General features: G+C 38.0%; 2 protein-coding genes across 2 annotated transcripts; both read left to right on the top strand.

Annotated features, from left to right (window-relative positions):
• Positions 1-2,066: 2,066 nt before the first annotated feature.
• LOC308350733 (olfactory receptor 5D13-like) lies at positions 2,067-3,038 on the top strand (the record flags this gene model as incomplete). Its single annotated transcript, XM_080816241.1, has 1 exon — positions 2,067-3,038. One exon carries the CDS (start codon positions 2,067-2,069, stop codon positions 3,036-3,038), a length of 972 nt encoding a protein of 323 aa, XP_080672367.1.
• Positions 3,039-9,161: 6,123 nt separating this feature from the next.
• On the top strand, positions 9,162-10,100 carry LOC308351099 (olfactory receptor 5D14; the record flags this gene model as incomplete). Its single annotated transcript, XM_080816578.1, has 1 exon — positions 9,162-10,100. One exon carries the CDS (start codon positions 9,162-9,164, stop codon positions 10,098-10,100), a length of 939 nt encoding a protein of 312 aa, XP_080672704.1.
• Between the last annotated feature and the right edge of the window lie 9,447 nt (positions 10,101-19,547).

Below are 19,547 nucleotides of genomic sequence, written 5' to 3'. Positions count from 1 at the left end.
TGTGCCTTGGCTGAAATCGTCCGCTAGAGTAATGATTGCAGTTCGCTGGGTCTCTGTATGTGCCAACCTGAGATTAGATAAGGGAGGCAAGAAAGAGTCAGACAATAATGAGAAAGCAAAGGGGGAAACAGAGAGAATTTACTGAAGGACAGTAATTGGCAAAATAAGATGAACAGAGTCAGAAGAAGATCCAGGAAAGAAAATTGGGCTTCCATGGGCCCCAAATTGTACCCACATGTCTGTTGCTGCCCACTTTGGCCTTTGATCCATTTTTTATATTTTTAATAATATAAGAGTTGAAAATAATATTAATTACTCATCACCCTAAGAATTTTTTTTTTTTTTAAAGGTGAGAGTGCGTAAGGCCACATCTCCTGGATGCCACAATTTTTAGAATCTGTGCTAAGTACATGAACATCATTTCCTAATTTAATGCTTGGACATCAGTGCAATATATATAATTCCATCATTATTATTGACAAAATTGAAGCTCAGAAAATTTTAGTCAGTCACCAAAGATCCCATAGTAAGTGACAAAGCCTGAAATTGAATTTAAATCTAGGTTTCAAGCACATGCTTCTTTCATTAGCTCTTTGTTGCTTTCCCACAGATTATTTTTCTGCACGTAGAAAATATATTTTAAGGAGTATTATCAAATAGAAGTTAGCTATGAATGAAATAATAGTTTCTTTCTACCTTGATCTGGTCAGATGAAATTAAAATAGTGTCTTTGTTTATGAGATTCGTGCTAATAGGCTTTTAAAAAAGATCTAAACATTTCAAACATGTATCAATTTTTATTGTTGAATGATTAAAGATACTTTTTTTTAGGTTTTATTTATTTATTCATGAGAAGCATACAGAGAGAGAGAGGCAGAGGGAGAAGCAGGCTCCCCCCTTTAGAGCAGGGAGCCCGATGTAGGGGGCTTGATCCCAGGACCCTGGGATCAGGACCTGAGCTGAAGGCAGAGGCTTAACCAACTGAGCCACCCAGCCTCCCTAATTAAAGAGACTTCTGTGGTTATAAACTGCTTGTGAATACAATATGCTTTGGTTTCTCAAAATAACAGGTACAAATAAACAAAGATTATATGACTCACAACAAGATAATCACATATGTAGCCTTAATCGAAACCAATGCCCCTACTAGAAATTTCTAGGGTGATTATGTAACCATATTTATTGTCATATTCTCTAGCTTGAGCAAAACACATTTTAAGCTAATCTCCAATTCAGATACTCTATGAGTATTTAATATTATGTATGCTTAGTAAAGTTACCGGGTTAAAAAACCAATACAACGTTAAAAGGTATAATTATGGAATCTAGATGAATCTGCTGAAAGCATCCATGACACTAAGTGAGAAAATAGTTAAGTAGGAAAGGAAACACAGGAGTGAGGGAACAGTATGACACGAAGGCCAATTTATTTATTTTACCAGGTTGTTACATTGTTTTTGGAACCTTGAGGGGATTATTGTAGCAATTGGATGGAAGCAGTGGAAAGCTTAAGGATATGCAGCTAGGGCTACATTGTGTCAACATCTTATGGTGGCTTCTAAAGGTTATCTTTCCTATAAGTTTCAGTTTGAACATCCTAGCTCGAGAGATATTATTGCCTCTAATGTTTTACTTCTGATCCTTCCTTTATAAACTTGAGTGCTAAATTTATCTTCATGGTTATGTCAGTGCTCTGAAAAAGCACAGATCTTCAGAATGATGGAGCTGTGAAAGATACGTGTTTTCTACAACAACGTACAGTAATTCTCCATCTGTCCCTAAACTTAATTTGTGCTCTGTCACTCAGGATCAATTTCTGTACCCAGCTCATCACTAATAAGCTGTGTAACCTCAGTCAAGTTCCTGACCTTATACACGCCTCCCCATCCTTAAGTAAAATATGAGGCCACTTATTTTATTATATCCTGTTATTTGAGGATCTGAATCAATATATTTTAAAGTTTTAGCACAATGCCTGCCAAATGGTAAATGTCATAGTAATGTGCTATCATTATTATCACTGCTATTATTTTTATTTTATTTCAGGTTTTTCTCCAAGCACAATCATGTTGTTAGCGGAAGGAAATAGGAGTACTGGAGCCACATTCACCCTGTTGGGCTTCTCAGAATACCCACACCTCCAGGTTCCCTTGTTCCTGGTCTTCCTGACCATCTACACAGTGACTGTGGTGGGGAACCTGGGCATGATCATGACCATCAGGGTCAGTCCCCAACTCCACACGCCCATGTACTTTTTCCTCAGCCACTTGTCCTTAGTGGATTTGTGTTATTCCACCACAGTCACACCCAAACTGTTGGAGAACTTAGTGGTGGAAGACAGAACCATCTCCTTCACAGGCTGCGTCATGCAGTTCTTCTTGGCTTGTGTATGTGCCGTGGCAGAAACGTTCATGTTGGCAGTAATGGCCTATGACCGATTCGTGGCCATTTGTGACCCTCTTCTCTACACGGTTGTTATGTCCCCAAAGCTGTGTGCATTGTTAGTGGCAGGGCCGTACATATGGGGTCTAGTCTCTTCCCTGACCCTCACCTACTTTCTCCTGACATTATCCTTCTGTGGGTCTAACATCATAAATAACTTTGTTTGTGAGCATTCTGTCATTGTCTCTGTCTCCTGCTCTGACCCCTACATCAACCAAATGCTTTGTTTCATCATCGCCATATTCAATGAGGTGAGCAGCCTGGTCATCATCCTCACGACTTATATTTTCATTTTTGTCACGGTCATAAAAATGTCTTCTGCTGGTGGGCGCCAAAAAGCCTTCTCCACTTGTGCCTCCCACCTGACTGCCATCACCATCTTCCATGGGACTATCCTGTTCCTTTATTGTGTACCCAACTCCCAAAACTCGTGGCTCATAGTAAAAGTAGGCTCTTTGTTTTATACAGTGGTGATTCCCATGCTGAACCCTCTGATCTATAGTCTCCGAAACAAAGATGTGAAGGAGAGTGTAAGGAAGTTAATGAGTCACTCAATACGATTTTGTCGGAGATTCTTATTTTCAAGAGAGATTTGATTTATTATATTGACTCTTGTCCAGTGTTTCTAGTAGAGATGATGGACTCAAATTATTTAGTCAATTGACTGGATTTTAAAATCTTTGGGTGTAATAAACCAGGTATTTGATTATTTTATTTCTATTCATCCCAATGTTTGGTAAAAGAGCTATGAATCGGGGCACCTGGGTGGCTCAGTGGGTTAAAGCCCCTGCCTTCGGCTCAGGTTGTGATCCCAGGGTCTTGGATCCAGCCCTGCACTGGGCTCTCTGCTCAGCAGGGAGCCTGCTTCCTCCTCTCTCTCTGCCTGCCTCTCTGCCTACTTGTGATCTCTATCTGTCAAATGAATAAATAAAATCTTTAAAAAAAAAAAAGAGCTATGAATCATATGTGAAGTAACATAGTATTGCAGATTGAATAGTGTCCCCCACCCCCAAATATCCATGTCCATCCAAGAAGCACAGAATGTGACCTTATTTGAAGATAGGACATTTGTGGATGCAATTAAGATAAGGATTGAGATGAGATCATGCTGGATTAGGTCAGGCCCTAAATCCAACAAGTGTGTCCCTATAAGAGACAGAAAAAAGGACACACAGGGAAGGCTATGTGAAGATTGGTGTTTTGTTCCTACAAACCAGATGGCTCTAGGAGGATGTAAAGAAGGATTTTCCCCTAGCAACATCAGAGGGAACATGACACTGATAGCACCTTGATTTCAGGTTTCTGGTCTCAAGAACTATGAGGAAATGCATTTCCACTGTTTTAAGCCACCACATTTGTGGTAACTTACTACAGCTTTTCTAAGAAACTTATTTAACAGTTAATATCAGACCATAACATCCAAGTCTCTTGAATTGCATATTGGCATGGTACATCATTTGAAAAACATTCTTCTGTTTGGGGCGCCTGGGTGGCTCAGTGGGTTAAGCCTCTGCCTTCAGCTCAGGTCATGATCTTAGGGTCCCGGGGGATCCAGCCCCCTGTCAGTCTCGCTGCTCAGGGGGGGTGTCTGCTTCTCCCTTTCCCTCTCCCTCTCCCTCTGCTCCTCCATGGCTTGACTCCTGCTCTCTTTTTCTCTTCCTCACTCTCTCAAACAAATAAAATTTTTAAAAAATTAATTATTCATTCGTTGGTCTTAACCCACTGATTGAATTTAAAAAAAAAATCAAAATGTTCTCTCTGTTTCTTTCTTGCTAATCATTATTTGTATCACACAAGTTTCCCAGGATATGCACAGTACAGATATGCAACATTGTTACTATAATTGAATGATAATCACATCTCCAAGAGCAAGTGTGTTTATCTTAAATATGACTTTTTAACTTCATTTTACGCTGTAAAAGTAATACAAACCTTTGTCTTACATGTGAAAGTAAACAATTATAAAACATTAAATAAATAAGGATCCTACTTTTAATTTTCCTCAGTTATAAATTAGAGATTCCACATAACTTTACCATATTATTCTGACCAATTACTAACATACGATATTGCACACTTTCCAAATAATGCAATTCAAGATTTGTTCACTCTGGTAAATGAAATAACTTTCTGTTTTAATTCTACCCGGGAGGACTGTATGATTCTCTTTCTCCATGTGAGTGCGGTATTGTGTTTATAAAGGATACAAAATATATACACGTCCGCTTCCAAGACCTTTATGACAAAGTCATCATTATCCATCATTACCCTTCAGAACTAATTGATTTATGACATATGCTGTGGTACATTGGCTTGTGAATAGAGAAAGGGTGAATTCTCTTTGGACTTAGGTTGTTTGTGAATAAAAGAGGAAAACAAGTGATCATCAACCATGAAGAGAAAGGCAGAAAAAATATGTTAGTTTATTCATTTACTTATTTTTAGTTTAGTGGAATTTCTTGCCAAATCACCAGAATTCCCATTAAAGCAAAAGTATCAACACCAGTGATTTTCAAACTTTATTATTCACACAAATTTTCTGAGGTGCTATCAAGTGCTGATTTGGATGCAGTGGGCATGTGAGGGGCCCAAGATTCTCCATTTCTAATAGACATCCAAGTGATGTTGGTGATCCTAGGCATTGGACCAGACTCTGGGTAGCAAAACTTTAACCAACAGATTTTATTTTAAGTGAAGTTCAGTTGGTGTGGACTCATGTCTGGGTGTGGAGTCCGTAGAGAGCCTATAGAATGAACTCGTTTCTCTTTTCTTCCATTGACAACAATTTGAATAATTATTAAAATCATTTTGATCATGTTAAATAAAAGATTTTAATTATGAAATTTTAATAACTGCACAAACTTTATAACAAGCACAATTTTGTAAACATATGAAACCCTGAAAGAAATAAAGTGTTCATCATTCTTGTGCTCCTAATATACTCTCCTTTTAAAATTTCTCTGAATCATTCAAATCTTTGCAGACAAATTTCCTGTAAGAGTGAGCCAGGTGAAGAACAGCAGGATAGGAAGTCAGAAAGACAGGAAACGTGATCAAGCAGAGCTTTGTAGTACATTTTAAGAGCTTTGGCTTTTATTTTGAGTGAAATGGGGAAACACCACAGGGGTTTACAAGAGTGATTTGGTCTGACTAAAATTTTAAAAGAAAAACCTTGGCTGATGTTGAGAACAAGCTGTGAGATGAGAAAAAGGGTAGAAAAGGTAGAAATTGTTTAGGGGTCTATTTAGTGGACAAAAGGTGAGGGATTCTACTGTTCTCTCTTGTGTCATAAACCACATGCCATTCTCTCTCTCTAGAAAGAGAGAGAATCTTAAGCAGGCTCCATGCTCTAGCATGGAGCCTGATGTGGGGCTTGATCTTACGACCCTGGGATCATAACCTGAGCTGAAATCAAAGTGCCCCTGACCGCAGGATTCTTCTGCCAGTCTCACTTTGGTTCGTCATGTGGCTGCAATCACTTGGGAGCTCTGCTGGGGCTTAAAACTGTAAATGAAGTCACTCTTTTGTTGGGTGACTTGGTGCTGACCTGGCTGGAGTGCCTCAGTTTCTCTCACAGTCTCTCATCTGCTGGTAGGTTATGCTGGCTTCCTTATATGGTGATCTCAGTACAGCGTGTAAAGACTGGAAGTGGAAGCTGTAAGGCATCTCCGTGCCTCTCCTCCGGAATCTACATGCCTTCGTTCCCACTGCATTTTTTATTTGATTGTTATTATGGAGGGGGTTAAAGAAGTCACGATTCCAGCTTCATGGATCCATCACTGTGTTCCCTAGTAGAAACATTACTCCTCTAAAGTACTCAGAGTCATGGTTTCTTACTGGAAACAGATTTAGCAGGTGGATCAATAAGGATAATACACAGAAGAGCCACCTCCATTTCCACCCTGGACCCACCAGTTTTGGGTCTCACAAATTATTGGAGAAATAGCAATGTTTCCTGGTTTCAGATTTAATGCACATAACACATTTTGGAGGTGATTCTTCCAACCCTCTAAAGAATTGACAACAAAGCTGGCCCATACCAAGTATAAAGACTATTCCAATGTCCCAGGCATACTTTTTGAATTTCTGAATATTAGATGAACTTTCCTTCAATGTTGTTTTTCAGGAACACTCCAGGGCGGGACTATAGAGCTACAATGGTGTGTGTGTATGTGTATATGTGCGTGCATGTGTGTGTGTGTGTGTGTGCGTGTGTGTGTGTGGTGCCAGCATGCTGTGTAGAATCATCTGAAAATAAGGCCTAGCATTTTCTTCCATATTTGGGTTGTCATAGGGAATACGTCATGAGGCTGCAAGTTCAAGCTTTGAAGGAGAAAGCAATACAACAGGAGTACGGACTGTAGGTATCTGGATCACTTGCTCCTGCATTCACTTCTGTCTTCAGGAACAGGAGTGCTGTTATGTTATGTGTTGGTGAGTCAGACAACATCCAGTTTGTGATGACAGGTGTGGACTGAATGGTAACTTGGTAGCCTATTGTCAGATCATTCAGTCTCTATCAGGGTCCATGAACAAACCAGAAGCTCTTTTTAAGAAGGTGAATAGTTATCTGCAAAGGGAGTCAATGCTTTGCTTTAAAATCCCAAAAGTCTGGGCGCCTGGGTGGCTCAGTGGGTTAAAGCCTCTGCCTTCGGCTTGGGTCATGATCCCAGGGTCCTGGGATCGAGCCCCGCATCGGGCTCTCTGCTCAGCGAGAGCCTACTTCCTCCTCCTCTCTCTCTGCCTGCCTCTCCACCTACTTGTGATCTCTGTCTGTCAAATAAATAAATAAAATCTTTAAAAAATAAAATAAAATAAAATAAAATCCCAAAAGTCTGATTTGTAATTCACTATAAAGCCTCATCCAAAATTCTACATAATTTGTTATTTGCAAATATACACCAATGACAATTACATATGCTGGGTCATATGGCCCAAATAACACAGCAGCTGGCACAGAGGACTGGACTTAATAGAATTTTCTCTTGATCTGGGATGCACTCAAAATGGACAGACTTTTGAGTAGCTTTGTAGATGGGTTTTTGTAACTTGCCTAAAATTAGTATATGTGCCCTACAAAATCAAGGAGCCCACTGAATTTTGGTGTAGATGAGGTAGGATTAGGAAAATAATACCTCACCTTAGTTTTATTCATCCAGAGGGCATTTTAATTACCTGCCACCAAAGCCTGGTAGTCAATTTGAAGCTGCAATTTTTCCATGTAATTTTGAGGAAATTTTAATCATTAACAATTGTACATGACACCTGGCATTTGCCTTAATTACCTGTTTTGATGCTTGAGAGGAATGAGTTGCTCGTGATTCTCCAGAGTTTGAGTCCCTAGGGCTAAAGTGTTTGATACAACAGCCTTGGTGGCCCAGTCATACTCAGCTTACAGAGAAACAGGGGGGTGGTGGCCTGTTTCTCTGTAGTAGGTAAGTTTATTCAGGTTTTCTATGAAACTGTGGGATTATTATTTTCCTGATATGGTAACGAGGGTCTTCTTTTATTTTACTTTTCATGTTAAGTCTCAGTAAATGCTATCCAATTGTGAACCCAACAATATTAAAGAAAGGTTAATCCTTATGGAAATATTCAGCTTTAAGTCAATTTCCAGCCGTTTTACAAAGAATAGAATGAACTTACCAGCTGGAAATGGATATTTATTCACTTCTTCTTTAAGTGCACATGAAACTGGCATTTAAACTTTCACAAATGAGTTGGTTTTAAGAGATTCCTACCTGATAAATCTTGGGAACCATAGACTTATCTATATAATGTCTGGGCTCTAAGGGAAACTAAGCCTTCTGGCATAAACCTAATAAACCTTCTTCAGAAATCAAAAGGAAGCATTGTCTTTCTGAAACCCCTCAGGAGCTAATCCATTCAGGGAGAGAAGTAGCCTTTACTAAACAAAAGGTGTTAAAACGGGATTGTAATGCTGTTTTCCTAGATTTCTCTAATATTTTGCTTTGACCTTAGAATAGAAACATATCTTCTTAATGAGTTTATTGATTTGTGTATACAGGCAAGTTATTGTAGCAATATAAGTTCTGGGGCAACCACTGCATGATTTTTAAGACTCTTTCACTAGTTTATGCATTTATATGCAAACATTTACTATCAGTTACATACATGTTACCCCATTAGCTAATGTGTGAATGTACACACTGCAATACGGTAATTTTTTCTTTTTTTAAGATTTTATTTATTTACTTGTTTGAGAGACAGTGAGAGGAAGAGAGAAGGAGCAGGGAGAGGGGCAGAGGGGGAGGGAGAAGCAGGATCCCCGCTGAGCAGGAAGGCCAATGTGGGACTTGATCTCAGGACCCTGAGACCATCCTGAGCTGAAAGCAGACACTTAATTGACTGAGCCACTCAGGCACCCCTGGTAATTATTTCCTAAGGAAACACAAAACGCAGTAAAAATTCAGAGACATTTCAGAGATTCAGCTCAGAGACCCAGTTACATCCATAGGAGATCTGCATGAGGCACGTTCTGTATGGAAGAAACTAAGATCGATAACTCTTGCTTCTCTCTCTCTCTCTTCTCTCTCCGTGTGTGTGTGTGTGTGTGTGTGTGTGTGTGTGTGTGTGTGTTTGTATGTACCATAAAGCATCAAGTATTTTTGTCACTAACTCCATTAAGTTTCTCTCTGACAGAAACAACCTCTTCCTGTACCCTGCCCCCCTCCCCTCCTTTCGAGGGCACTGTGGTGATGGCGGTAAGAAATCTGAGTGTGGAGACAACCTTCGCCCTCCTGGGTTTCACCGATTACCCAGAGCTTCAGATACCTCTTTTCCTCGTGTTTCTGATCATGTACATTATCACTGTGGTAGGAAATCTTGGGATGATAGTAATCATCAAGATTAACCCCAAATTTCACACGCCCATGTATTTTTTCCTCAGCCACCTTTCTTTGGTCGATTTTTGTTACTCTTCCGTTGTGACTCCCAAGCTGCTCGAGAACCTGGTCATGGCAGATAAAAGCATCTACTACTTTAGCTGCATGTTGCAATACTTTCTGTCGTGCACCGCTGTGGTGACAGAATCCTTCCTGCTGGCAGTGATGGCCTATGACCGCTTCGTGGCCATCTGTAACCCTCTGCTGTATACAGTGGTCATGTCCCAGCGACTCTGTGCCCTGCTAGTGTCTGGCTCATATCTCTGGGGTATGTTTGGTCCCTTGGTACTCCTCTGTTATGCTCTCCAGCTAAGCTTTTCCGGACATAACATAATCAACCATTTTTTCTGTGAATATACTGCTCTCCTTGCTGCCTCGAGCTCTGACAGACTCATTCCCCACCTGCTGCTTTTTGGCTTTGCCACTTTCAATGAGGCGAGTACACTCCTGATCATCCTCACTTCGTACATTTTTATTTTTGTGACTCTACTTAATATCCGCTCTGTCAGCGGGCGTCGCAAAGCCTTCTCCACCTGTGCCTCCCACCTGACTGCCATCACCATCTTCCACGGGACCATCCTTTCCCTCTACTGTGTGCCCAACTCCAAGAACTCCAGGCACACTGTCAAAGTGGCCTCTGTATTTTACACAGTGGTCAACCCTATGCTGAATCCTCTGATCTACAGCCTGAGGAATAAAGATGTGAAGGATGCCCTCCGGAAATTAATAGACACAAAAGTCCCATTCCACTGAACTAATCTCAACAGATGTTTTTAATCCCAATGAACAATGGGAACAGAGGCTTGTAAAACCTTTAGCATACATTTGCAGGAAGTTTTTTAAATGACTTTAATGTTACTATATTGTGAATCAGTAAACTCAAATCCCCTGAAGATGCAAGATAATTTGGATTTTGATTCATAAAGCCTCTATTTCTTCAAATTGCCTAAAAGCAAACACATAAAATATTACAAAGGCCAAGAGATGATTCCATGTGGGGAATAAAGGTACTGAAGGATCATGTTAACTTGCCATAGAAAATGCCTTTCTGATTTGTTACTACATATGAAGACTAGTTACTTGCCTTTTTTTTTTTTAATTAACATATAATGTATTATTTGCTTCAAGGGTACAGATCTGTGAATCATCAGTCTTACACAATTCACAGCACTCACCAAAGCATATATCCTCCCCAATGTCCATAACTCAGTCACCCTATCCATCCCCCTGCCAAGCAACCCTCAGTTTGTTTCCTGAGATTAAGAGTCTCTTATGATTTGTCTCCTATCCCTGTCCCATCTTGTTTCATTTTTTTCCCTCTCTACCCACCACGACCCCTGCCTTCCTCTCAAATTCCTTATTTCAGAGAGATCATAGTTACTTGCCTTTAAAGTTATGTGTGTGTAGTCACTAAAGCACTGTCTTTTTTGGGAGATGCAGATGGATATGCTGTGTGATAAAAGGAGAGGGTGCTGATTCTTTTCTGACACCTTGGGCTTTATGAATTCTATGAATGGATGGTCTTACACTTCAAACAGCTTGTGTTGAGAAGTACCCAGGGCAAGGACAATTATATCTGTTGTGTAAATAATGACACAGAGTTTCAAGAAATTAGTCTAGAAATGATTGAAATGATTGATCTATGATGAAAGGGTCTCAACTCTGTTGACTATAAATCTAGTGTCCTTTCACAGTATTATCAAGGCTATTAGTCTGAGAGGTCACAGAAGTTCATTTTCTCTTAGATTGTCTGGGACAATCTCTAGAGTCATTTCAATATTCTTTCATTATGCTTGGATAGGATTACTCAGAAGGCTGCATTCTCAGTATTATCAGGTCTGGAAATCTCTACAAGCATTATCTAGTCTAGTTCATATGTATTTGGGCATACTGAAGAATCATATTTCAAAGTTTCTGTTCTAATGTTTATATGAGTGACTAAACAAGAACTAATATCTGGTAACAAACACCTTAAAAATTAAATTAAATGGTAATAGGATGGCTAAATTTAAAGTCATTATTATTAAAAGCAGTGTCATATTGGGACAAATAGAGAACCACATGAAGAAAAAGATAAAACTAGATCTCTTCCTTATTTCACACACCAAAAGAGAGTTCTAAAAGCAAGTTTGAAACTTGGATTACATGAATATACAAAACTTCTTGGCAAAACAACATAAAGGAAATTAAAATGACAAAACTGAGAAAAAGTCACTACTTATATCACATATAGTAGAGAAGAAAATGACAGTCTTAAAGGAAAGTTGACATGAAATATAATTAAGTAGTCTATATAAAAGGAATAAAAAATACCCTTTAAATATTTGAGGATTCTTTTTTAGCCTCAAACTAATAGAAATGCAAAGCAAATCTGCCCTGAGGTATCACTTCTCACCTATTAGAAGGACAGAAATCCTAAAGTTTAATGATATATCAGGTAAGTGAATCTGCAGGGAAATAGACATTTTATACATTTGGTCAGGAAAATCACATGTTTCACATGATAGGAGCTACAAGCAACCTTACATACACACTCATCCTCTTCTAACATTGATGGTTCTAGGAATCATTCCCAAAGACAGTAGCAGATAAACTGTAAATGATATACTCACTAGCATTATTTATAATAACAACATATAGGATGCAATCCAGCATAAAGGTAGCTGAGTAACCTATGTGTCATAATAAAAAGTTTCGGGTCATGAAAATGGAAAGAGGAACGTTTCTATTTATTGTTGTGAAGGACAATTTCCATGTTCTCCAGTTCATTTTCTTAAAGGAATAAAGACAAGACATAGAAAATTTTTTCTAGATGAGGGAAAGAAAACAAAATTAATAAAAATAGGAAGAGGTGAAAGGAAACTTTGAGGAATGTACTTTTGTAGCTTTTTATTTTTTTTTAAGATTTTATTTATTTATTTTACAGAGATCACAAGTAGGCAGAGTGGCAGGCAGAGAGAAGAAGGGAAGCAGGCTCCCTGCTGAGCAGAGAGCTGGAGGCAGGGGGGTGGGGAGGAGGGGCTCTATCCCAGGACTCTGGGCTCATGACCCCAGCTGAAGGCAGAGGCTTTAACCCACTGAGCCACCCAAGCACCCCTACTTTAGCTTTGACTTCGGGGAAATTAGATATTGGACATGTCTTAAAAGACATATATTTAGCTAAAAAAGTAAAAATAAATATTTAAAACTTGAAAACAGATAATGAATCTGTTTATAATATCTGAAACATGATCAAACGGTGTAAACATTTTTTCTAAAGGACAGCACTTTGAGTATACCTTCCCACTATATACGATGTTTATTTTAATATACATAAGTAACTATTAAAACACCATTGGAACAAAAGTTATCAGCATGAGGGAAAATTACAGCTCTAAAGTATGAAAAGGTAAGTAAAAAAAAACTTTTCATCTTAATTTGAATTAGAAATATAGATAGAAACTACTTTTTTAATTTTAATTTTTATTTATTTATTTTTGCTCTTCTAAATAATACCACCAATAATGACAACTCAGTAGCAATGAGTGTCCTTATTCCCCAAATTTCTCTGAAAGGAAATATTTGCTTTCTAAACAGAACTGTTTTTTTTGTTGTTGTTGGTGGTGGTGGTAGGTTTTTTTGTTTGTTTGTTTGTTTGTTTGTTTAGACAAATAGCTGATTTGAAGTCCGAGGCAGAGATTTAATGAACGTTGAGCAACTTGATTTTCCAGAAAGCAAGAATGGTATTAACAGCTAGTTGGATCATTTCAAAGAGACATAGGAGGCGATTTGAAATGGCTCCAACTAGCTTATAGTTGACATGCAAATAAATATTGACTGCAATTAATTTAAAGCCATCAAATGTGTTTAAGCCTAAAAATTAAAATCTAGATACTTAAAAAAAAAGTCATTGACTACTATTAAAGGTTGTTGGGGGGTTCAAGGTATTACTCTTAAAACTGGTAAATAGAGAGATAAATATTTATTCTGTCTTTCCTTTATGAATTGTATTTTGGGGTCACCTAATGGTCTATGAGGGGAAATTCAGAAAGAATGAAAGTAGAAAATAGGATGGAATTAGAAAATCACTATTTCTGAGCTCTGAATAAAAATTATGGATCAAGGCAATGGCTTCAATAAGTATTAAAATCATTAAGCAAAATGTTGGTGGGAAATGCTAAAATGAAGTAATCTAGCTAACACTACCTGAGTTCAAAGATCACACTGAGAATCACTAGGAGTCAGATAATCAGTGAACAGGTGCTTTGAAATTTGATGCAATGGGAGTCGTCAGAACCACATATGAAGAATTCTTGCCTAACGGAAACTACAAGAGTGACCAAAACTAGTAATATTTCTTGGTGTATCAGTTTTAAAGAGCTGGATCAGGAACAAGTCAAAAGACACCAAACAAAGCAGTAAACCAAATGAGGGACATGCAACATTCCACAAATGGTCCAATTTTTGCACAAAATTACCTGAACACACATACATGTAAGTACACATGTGCCTGAACACACACACACACACACACACACACACACAGAACTGTTACATAATATATGCAACATAATGTTACATAATACACTGTTTTCATAAGAAAGGGAAATTCCTTGTAACAGCTAAATGTGTGTGGAATTTTTAAGAATATATTTTTGTGAGGTGCTATTTTGGCATGGGTACATATTTTCACATTTTTGTTTCCTTGAATATTTTCAAAAGACTTAATTTTTGTAAGATTTTATTTATTTATTTGTCAGAGAAAGAGAAAGAGAAAGAGAGAGCACTCACAAGCAGGGGAGCAGCAGGCAGAGGGAGAAGCCGGCTCCCCACTGAGCAGGGAGCCCAATGCGGGACTCTATCCCAGGACCCTGGGAACATGACCTGAGCCAAAGACAGATGCTTAATGGACTGAGCCACCCAGGCGTCCCAAAGACTTAAAGTTTTAAAATTTCACAAATAAGTCTTTTTTATGTTTTATTGTCTCAGATTATTTCTGCAGACCTGAAATTACTCAGTGTTTTTTTTTTTTAGTGAAAATGTACTACAGAAGTACTCAACAAATGTCATCTGATATTTTATCTTTCTAAGAAATACCAACATAGTGGCATAAATAGGGCTTTAAAGGACACCCACAGATATACCCAAGTAGGTCTCCTTCTTTTCCTTTCTGCCATAAATAATGTCACCTTGAAATATCCAAGTTATAATTTTGCAAGCAGGTTTAGACAGCAGAGAACATCACCTCAATTGCAGAATTATTGAGATGCATAATAAAACTGAGTGTATATTTTTTCAAGTTTTTATTTGAATTCCATTTCCATACAGTGTAATTTAAGTCTCAGGTATAGAATTTAGTGATTCTACATTCAAATAGACTACCCAGAGTTCATTGCAAGTGCATTCATGAACACCCATCACTTATTTGCCACCCAGTAACCCTCTGTTTGTTCTCTACAGTTAAGAGTCTGTATCCTGGTTTGCTTCTTTTATCCCCCAACTGTGTTCCTCTGTTTTGTTTCTTAAATTCCACATATGAATGAAATAATATGGTATTTCTCTTTCTCTGGCTGACTTATTTTGCTTAGCATGATACCCTCTAGCTTCATCCATGTCAGGTGTTGGTAAGGATGCAGAGAAAAGGGAACCCTCTTACACTTGATGGGAATACAAACTGGTGCAGCCACTCTGGAAAGCAGTATGCAGGTTCCTCAAGAAGTTAAAAATAGAACTACCCTATGATCCAGTGATGACACTACTAGGTATTTATCCAAAGGATACAAAAATATTGATTTGAAGGCATGCATGCACCCTGATATTTATAGCGGCATTATCAACAATAGCCAAATTATGGAGAGAGCCTAAATGTCCATTTATTGAAGAGATGAAGAAGATATGGTATATATACAACTCTATGGTCAACTAAATTTCAACAAAGCAGGAAAGAATATCCAATGGAGAAAAGGACAGTCTCTTCAATAATAAGTGGTGTTGGGGAAAATGGACAGCCACACGCAGAAGAATGAAGCTGGACCACTTTCTTACACCGTACACAAAAGTAAATTCAAAATGGATGAGAGATCTAAATATGAGCCAGGAATCCATCAAAATCCTAGAGGAGAGCACAGGCAGCCAACTTTGTGACCACAGCCACAGCAACTTCTTACTAGACCCATAGCTGGAGGCAAGGGAAACAAAAGCTAAAATGAACTATGGAGACTTCATCAAGATAGAGCTTCTGTACAGCCAAGGACACAATCAAGAAAACTAGAAGGCAGCCTATGGAATGGGAGAAGATATTTGCAAATGACATGTCTGACAAAGGATTAGTATCAAAAATCACAAAGAACTTATCAAACTCAATATCCATAAAACAATCTAGTTAAGAAATGGGCAGAAGACATGAGTAGACATTTTTTTCAAAGAAGATATACAGATAGTTAACAGACACATGGAAAGATGCCCACATCACTCACCATCAGGGAAATACAAATCAAAACCATGATGAGATAGCACCTCACACCTGTCAGAATGGCTAAAATTAACAATACAGGAAACAACAGATGTTGGCAAGGATGCAGAGAAGGAGGAACCCTCCTACACTGTTGGTGGGAATGTAAACTGGTGAGGCCACTCTGGAAAACACTATAGAGGTTCCTCAAAAAGTTAAAAGTAGAATTACTCTGTGATTCAGCAACTGCACTACTGCCTATTTATCTAAAGGACACAAAAATATAGATCCAAAGTGGTACATGAACCCCAATGCTTATAGAAGCATTATAAAAAATAACCAAACTATGAAAAGAGTCCAAATGTCCATTAAATGATGAATGGATAAAGAAGAGGTAGCATATATATATATATATATATATATATATATATATACATATATATATATACAATGTAATATTACTCAGCCATAAAAAACAAAAAAAGAAATCTTGCCATTTGCATTGACATGGATGGAGCTAGAGTGTATTATGTTAAGGAAAATAAGTCAATCAGAGAAAGACAAATACCATATGATTTTACTCATATGTGAAGTTTAAGAAACAAAACAGCTAAACATGTGGGAAGGGAAAAAAAAAAAAGAGGGAAGCAAACCATAAGACACTCTCAATGATAGAGAACAAACTGGGGGTTGATGGAGGGAGGTAGGTGGGGAACGGACCAAATGGGTGTTGGGTATTACAGAGAGCACCTGTTATGATGAGCGCTGGGTGTTACATGGAAGTAAGGAATTGCTAAATTCTATTCCTGAAACCAGTATTACACTATATGGACACTATGTGTTAATTAACTAGATTTTAAATGAAAATTTGGGGAAAAAAAGATGTGTATATCTATATAAAATTTTACCATGCGGTACATGATCTTGAAAATTTCAAGATTTTTGTTATAATAAACCTGATTAGAGATAGGAAGTTCAGTGGAGTGGACATTTATTTAGGTTTGTTTATGTTTTGTTTTATTTTGACTCCACCATTTCAATAATTACTTCTGAAACATTCTTATTCTTTGTGAACTCTCTCCTCTCTGCACTGAAATTCCTCATAGTTCTGGTAGTTTGGCTCTATTCCAGTTCCTTTGGAAAGTCATATTTATTATTCAATAAAAATTCATGGTACACTGACTTTATGTTAGTCATTCACCTAGGAGCTCGGAATATATTAGTGAGCAAAGCAATGAACCGTCTCTGCTTTCCTGGAAATTTTATCTTAGTAGGGGAAAACAAGCAATATACAATAAAAAGAAATAAATAAGGTTAAAATATATTTGAACCGTGTGAAGTACTTTAAACACTCAATTAGGCAATGGAGTGGGTCCTGCAGGAAAATAGTTAAGTTCCTGGAAGATTTCACTGAAAAGGTATTTGAACAAAAACTTAAGGGAAAGCATTTCAGCGTGCAGGAAACATGGGTAGAAAAGACCATAGAGAAGGAGTGGGTAATATTAAAACAACAACAACAACAACAACAACAACAAAGCAAGGGACAAAAGCAAGGAGGTCAGACTAGCTGCAGGAGGCAGAGGTGGGAAAAAGTAATAGAATAGGACAAGATTTCGAAGGGGCTAGGTCATTTTCTCAACTTGATACTTAACTTTGTAAATATTTCTGCTTTAATTCTCAATGAATCATAAAGACCTAAAACATAAATCTTCACACTTACCCAACAGGTTAGAGTGGATGGTAGGAAGAGGGTTATGCCCAGCATATAGTTGTCACTCAGTATTTGGTAAGGAGGATTTTTATAATTCCATAATATTGATAATTGCAAGATGGTATGGGAGTAATCAGAGGTTGAGGAAGTGATTTTAAAATATAAGTTTTGGGGGTGCCTGGCAGGCTTGGTCAGTTAAGCATCTGCCTTCGGCTCAGGTCATGATCTCAGGGTCCTGGGATTGAGCCCCATGTTGAGCTCTCAGCTCATTGGGAAGTCTGCTTCTTCCTCTCACTCTCCCTCTGTGTTTTCTCTCTCTCTCTCACACACATAAATAAAAAAAAACTTTAAAAATAAATAAAATAAAAATTTTTACCTGAAATGTTCCCAGTGATTCTCCAGGTTTTTAAGAATTACATCAGAGAAAGGTGATTAATTTTAATTGTGGATTTCATGACCTCAAGAGAATGGGCAAGACATAATCCCTAGAGTTCATATCCCAAAGGTTGTACTATAGATATAAGCGTGTATCCATCAGCCCCAGCCAGGAGAGGCCCTACATGTGCCATCAGCAGGTTTGTTTCAAGATTCTAGAGACAGATTGATATAAACTTCAGTGTAGGATATCTATAAAACAACATGGGAGGTGGAAATTTACCCTTTAGATCTAGATAGTTCTTGAGAAATATTTAGTCACTGCAAGAGTAACATATCTAAACATTCAAGGAAGAGAAAGTGCATTTATTCACGCAGTTTTGTGTTAGAGGGGCTCGCTCATATGAACAAGGAGTACCTGTGGTGGGAGAATAGAAGAAATGTGAAAACTGGGGATGTTTACTGAATAAATAGGCACGGTAGAATAGAGAAGATTTAAATAAAATGAAAATAGCAGAGTTGGAACAGACTCTATTGTGAAAAAAATTGAAAGGGACCAGCTTTAATTAAGATTATAAAACAGGAAACACATGTCTCTAAGCAAAAATTACAACAAAATGGGGGAAAAACAGGTAAGAAGATTACAGCTCTTATGTTTCTTGGATTCAGTGATACAGGATATTTTTACCAACAATTTAATAATAGCATTTGGGATACCAGGACCATCACATTAAATGGAACATTGGTTTAAAATAACTTCTTAAATGTTTTAGATGAGTTAAATAGTATTGCATGGAGCACTGGATGTGGTGCATAAACAATGAATCTTGGAACACTGAAAAAATAAAATAAAATTTAAAAAAATAAAATTTAAAAAAATATTGTGTTAAACAAAAAAAATGTGATAATTAGAATGTCTGTCTTCATGACAGATTGTCTTTTGAGATTGTCTTTAATATTCAGATATATGAATGTAGGGACAAAGAAGGTCATTGAGTTCTCAGTCTCCAATATGATCTTTATTGATGATCTTTATTGATGGACCATCTAAAAGTGTTTCTTGGGTTGTGGGACCAGAAGTAACCTTACCGGAGAGACGATTAAGAGTTCCTGATACGGGGGCACCTGGGTGGCTCAGTGGGTTAAAGCCTCTGCCTTCAGCTCAGGTCATGATCCCGGGGTCCTGGGATCGAGCCCTGCATTGGGCTCTCTGCTCCGTGGCCTGCTTCCCTCTCTCTTTCTCTCTGCCTGCCTCTCTGCCTACTTGTGATCGCTGTCTGTCAGATAAATAAATAAAATCTTTAAAAAAAAAAAAAAAAGAGTTCCTGATACGGGGCACCTGGGTGGCTCAGTCAGTTAAGAATCTAACTCTTGATTTTGGCTCAGATTATGATCTCAGTGTCTTGGATTCGAGCCCTTCTCAGACTCTCCACTCAGCATGGAGTCTCCTTCTCCCTCTCCCTTCATGGGAGGGAGAATTTTAATTGTTGATTTCATGACCTCAAGACCTCCACACCTCCACCATAAATAAATAAAATCTTAAAAAAAAAAAAAAAAAAGAAAGAGTTTCCTGGTATGGAAGGATTTCAGAGGTTGTGAGCACCAACTGGAGAAATATGATGATTCTTTTGTATTACTATTTTCTCCTAAAATGTCTTCAAAGTGCATTCTTATCTCAAGCTTT

This window comes from Martes martes (assembly GCF_963455335.1).
Source record: "Martes martes genome assembly, chromosome: 10".
NCBI lineage: Eukaryota > Metazoa > Chordata > Mammalia > Carnivora > Mustelidae > Martes > Martes martes.
The sequence above is the reverse complement of the archived record's forward strand: the minus strand, read 5'-3'. Positions and strand labels throughout refer to the sequence as shown.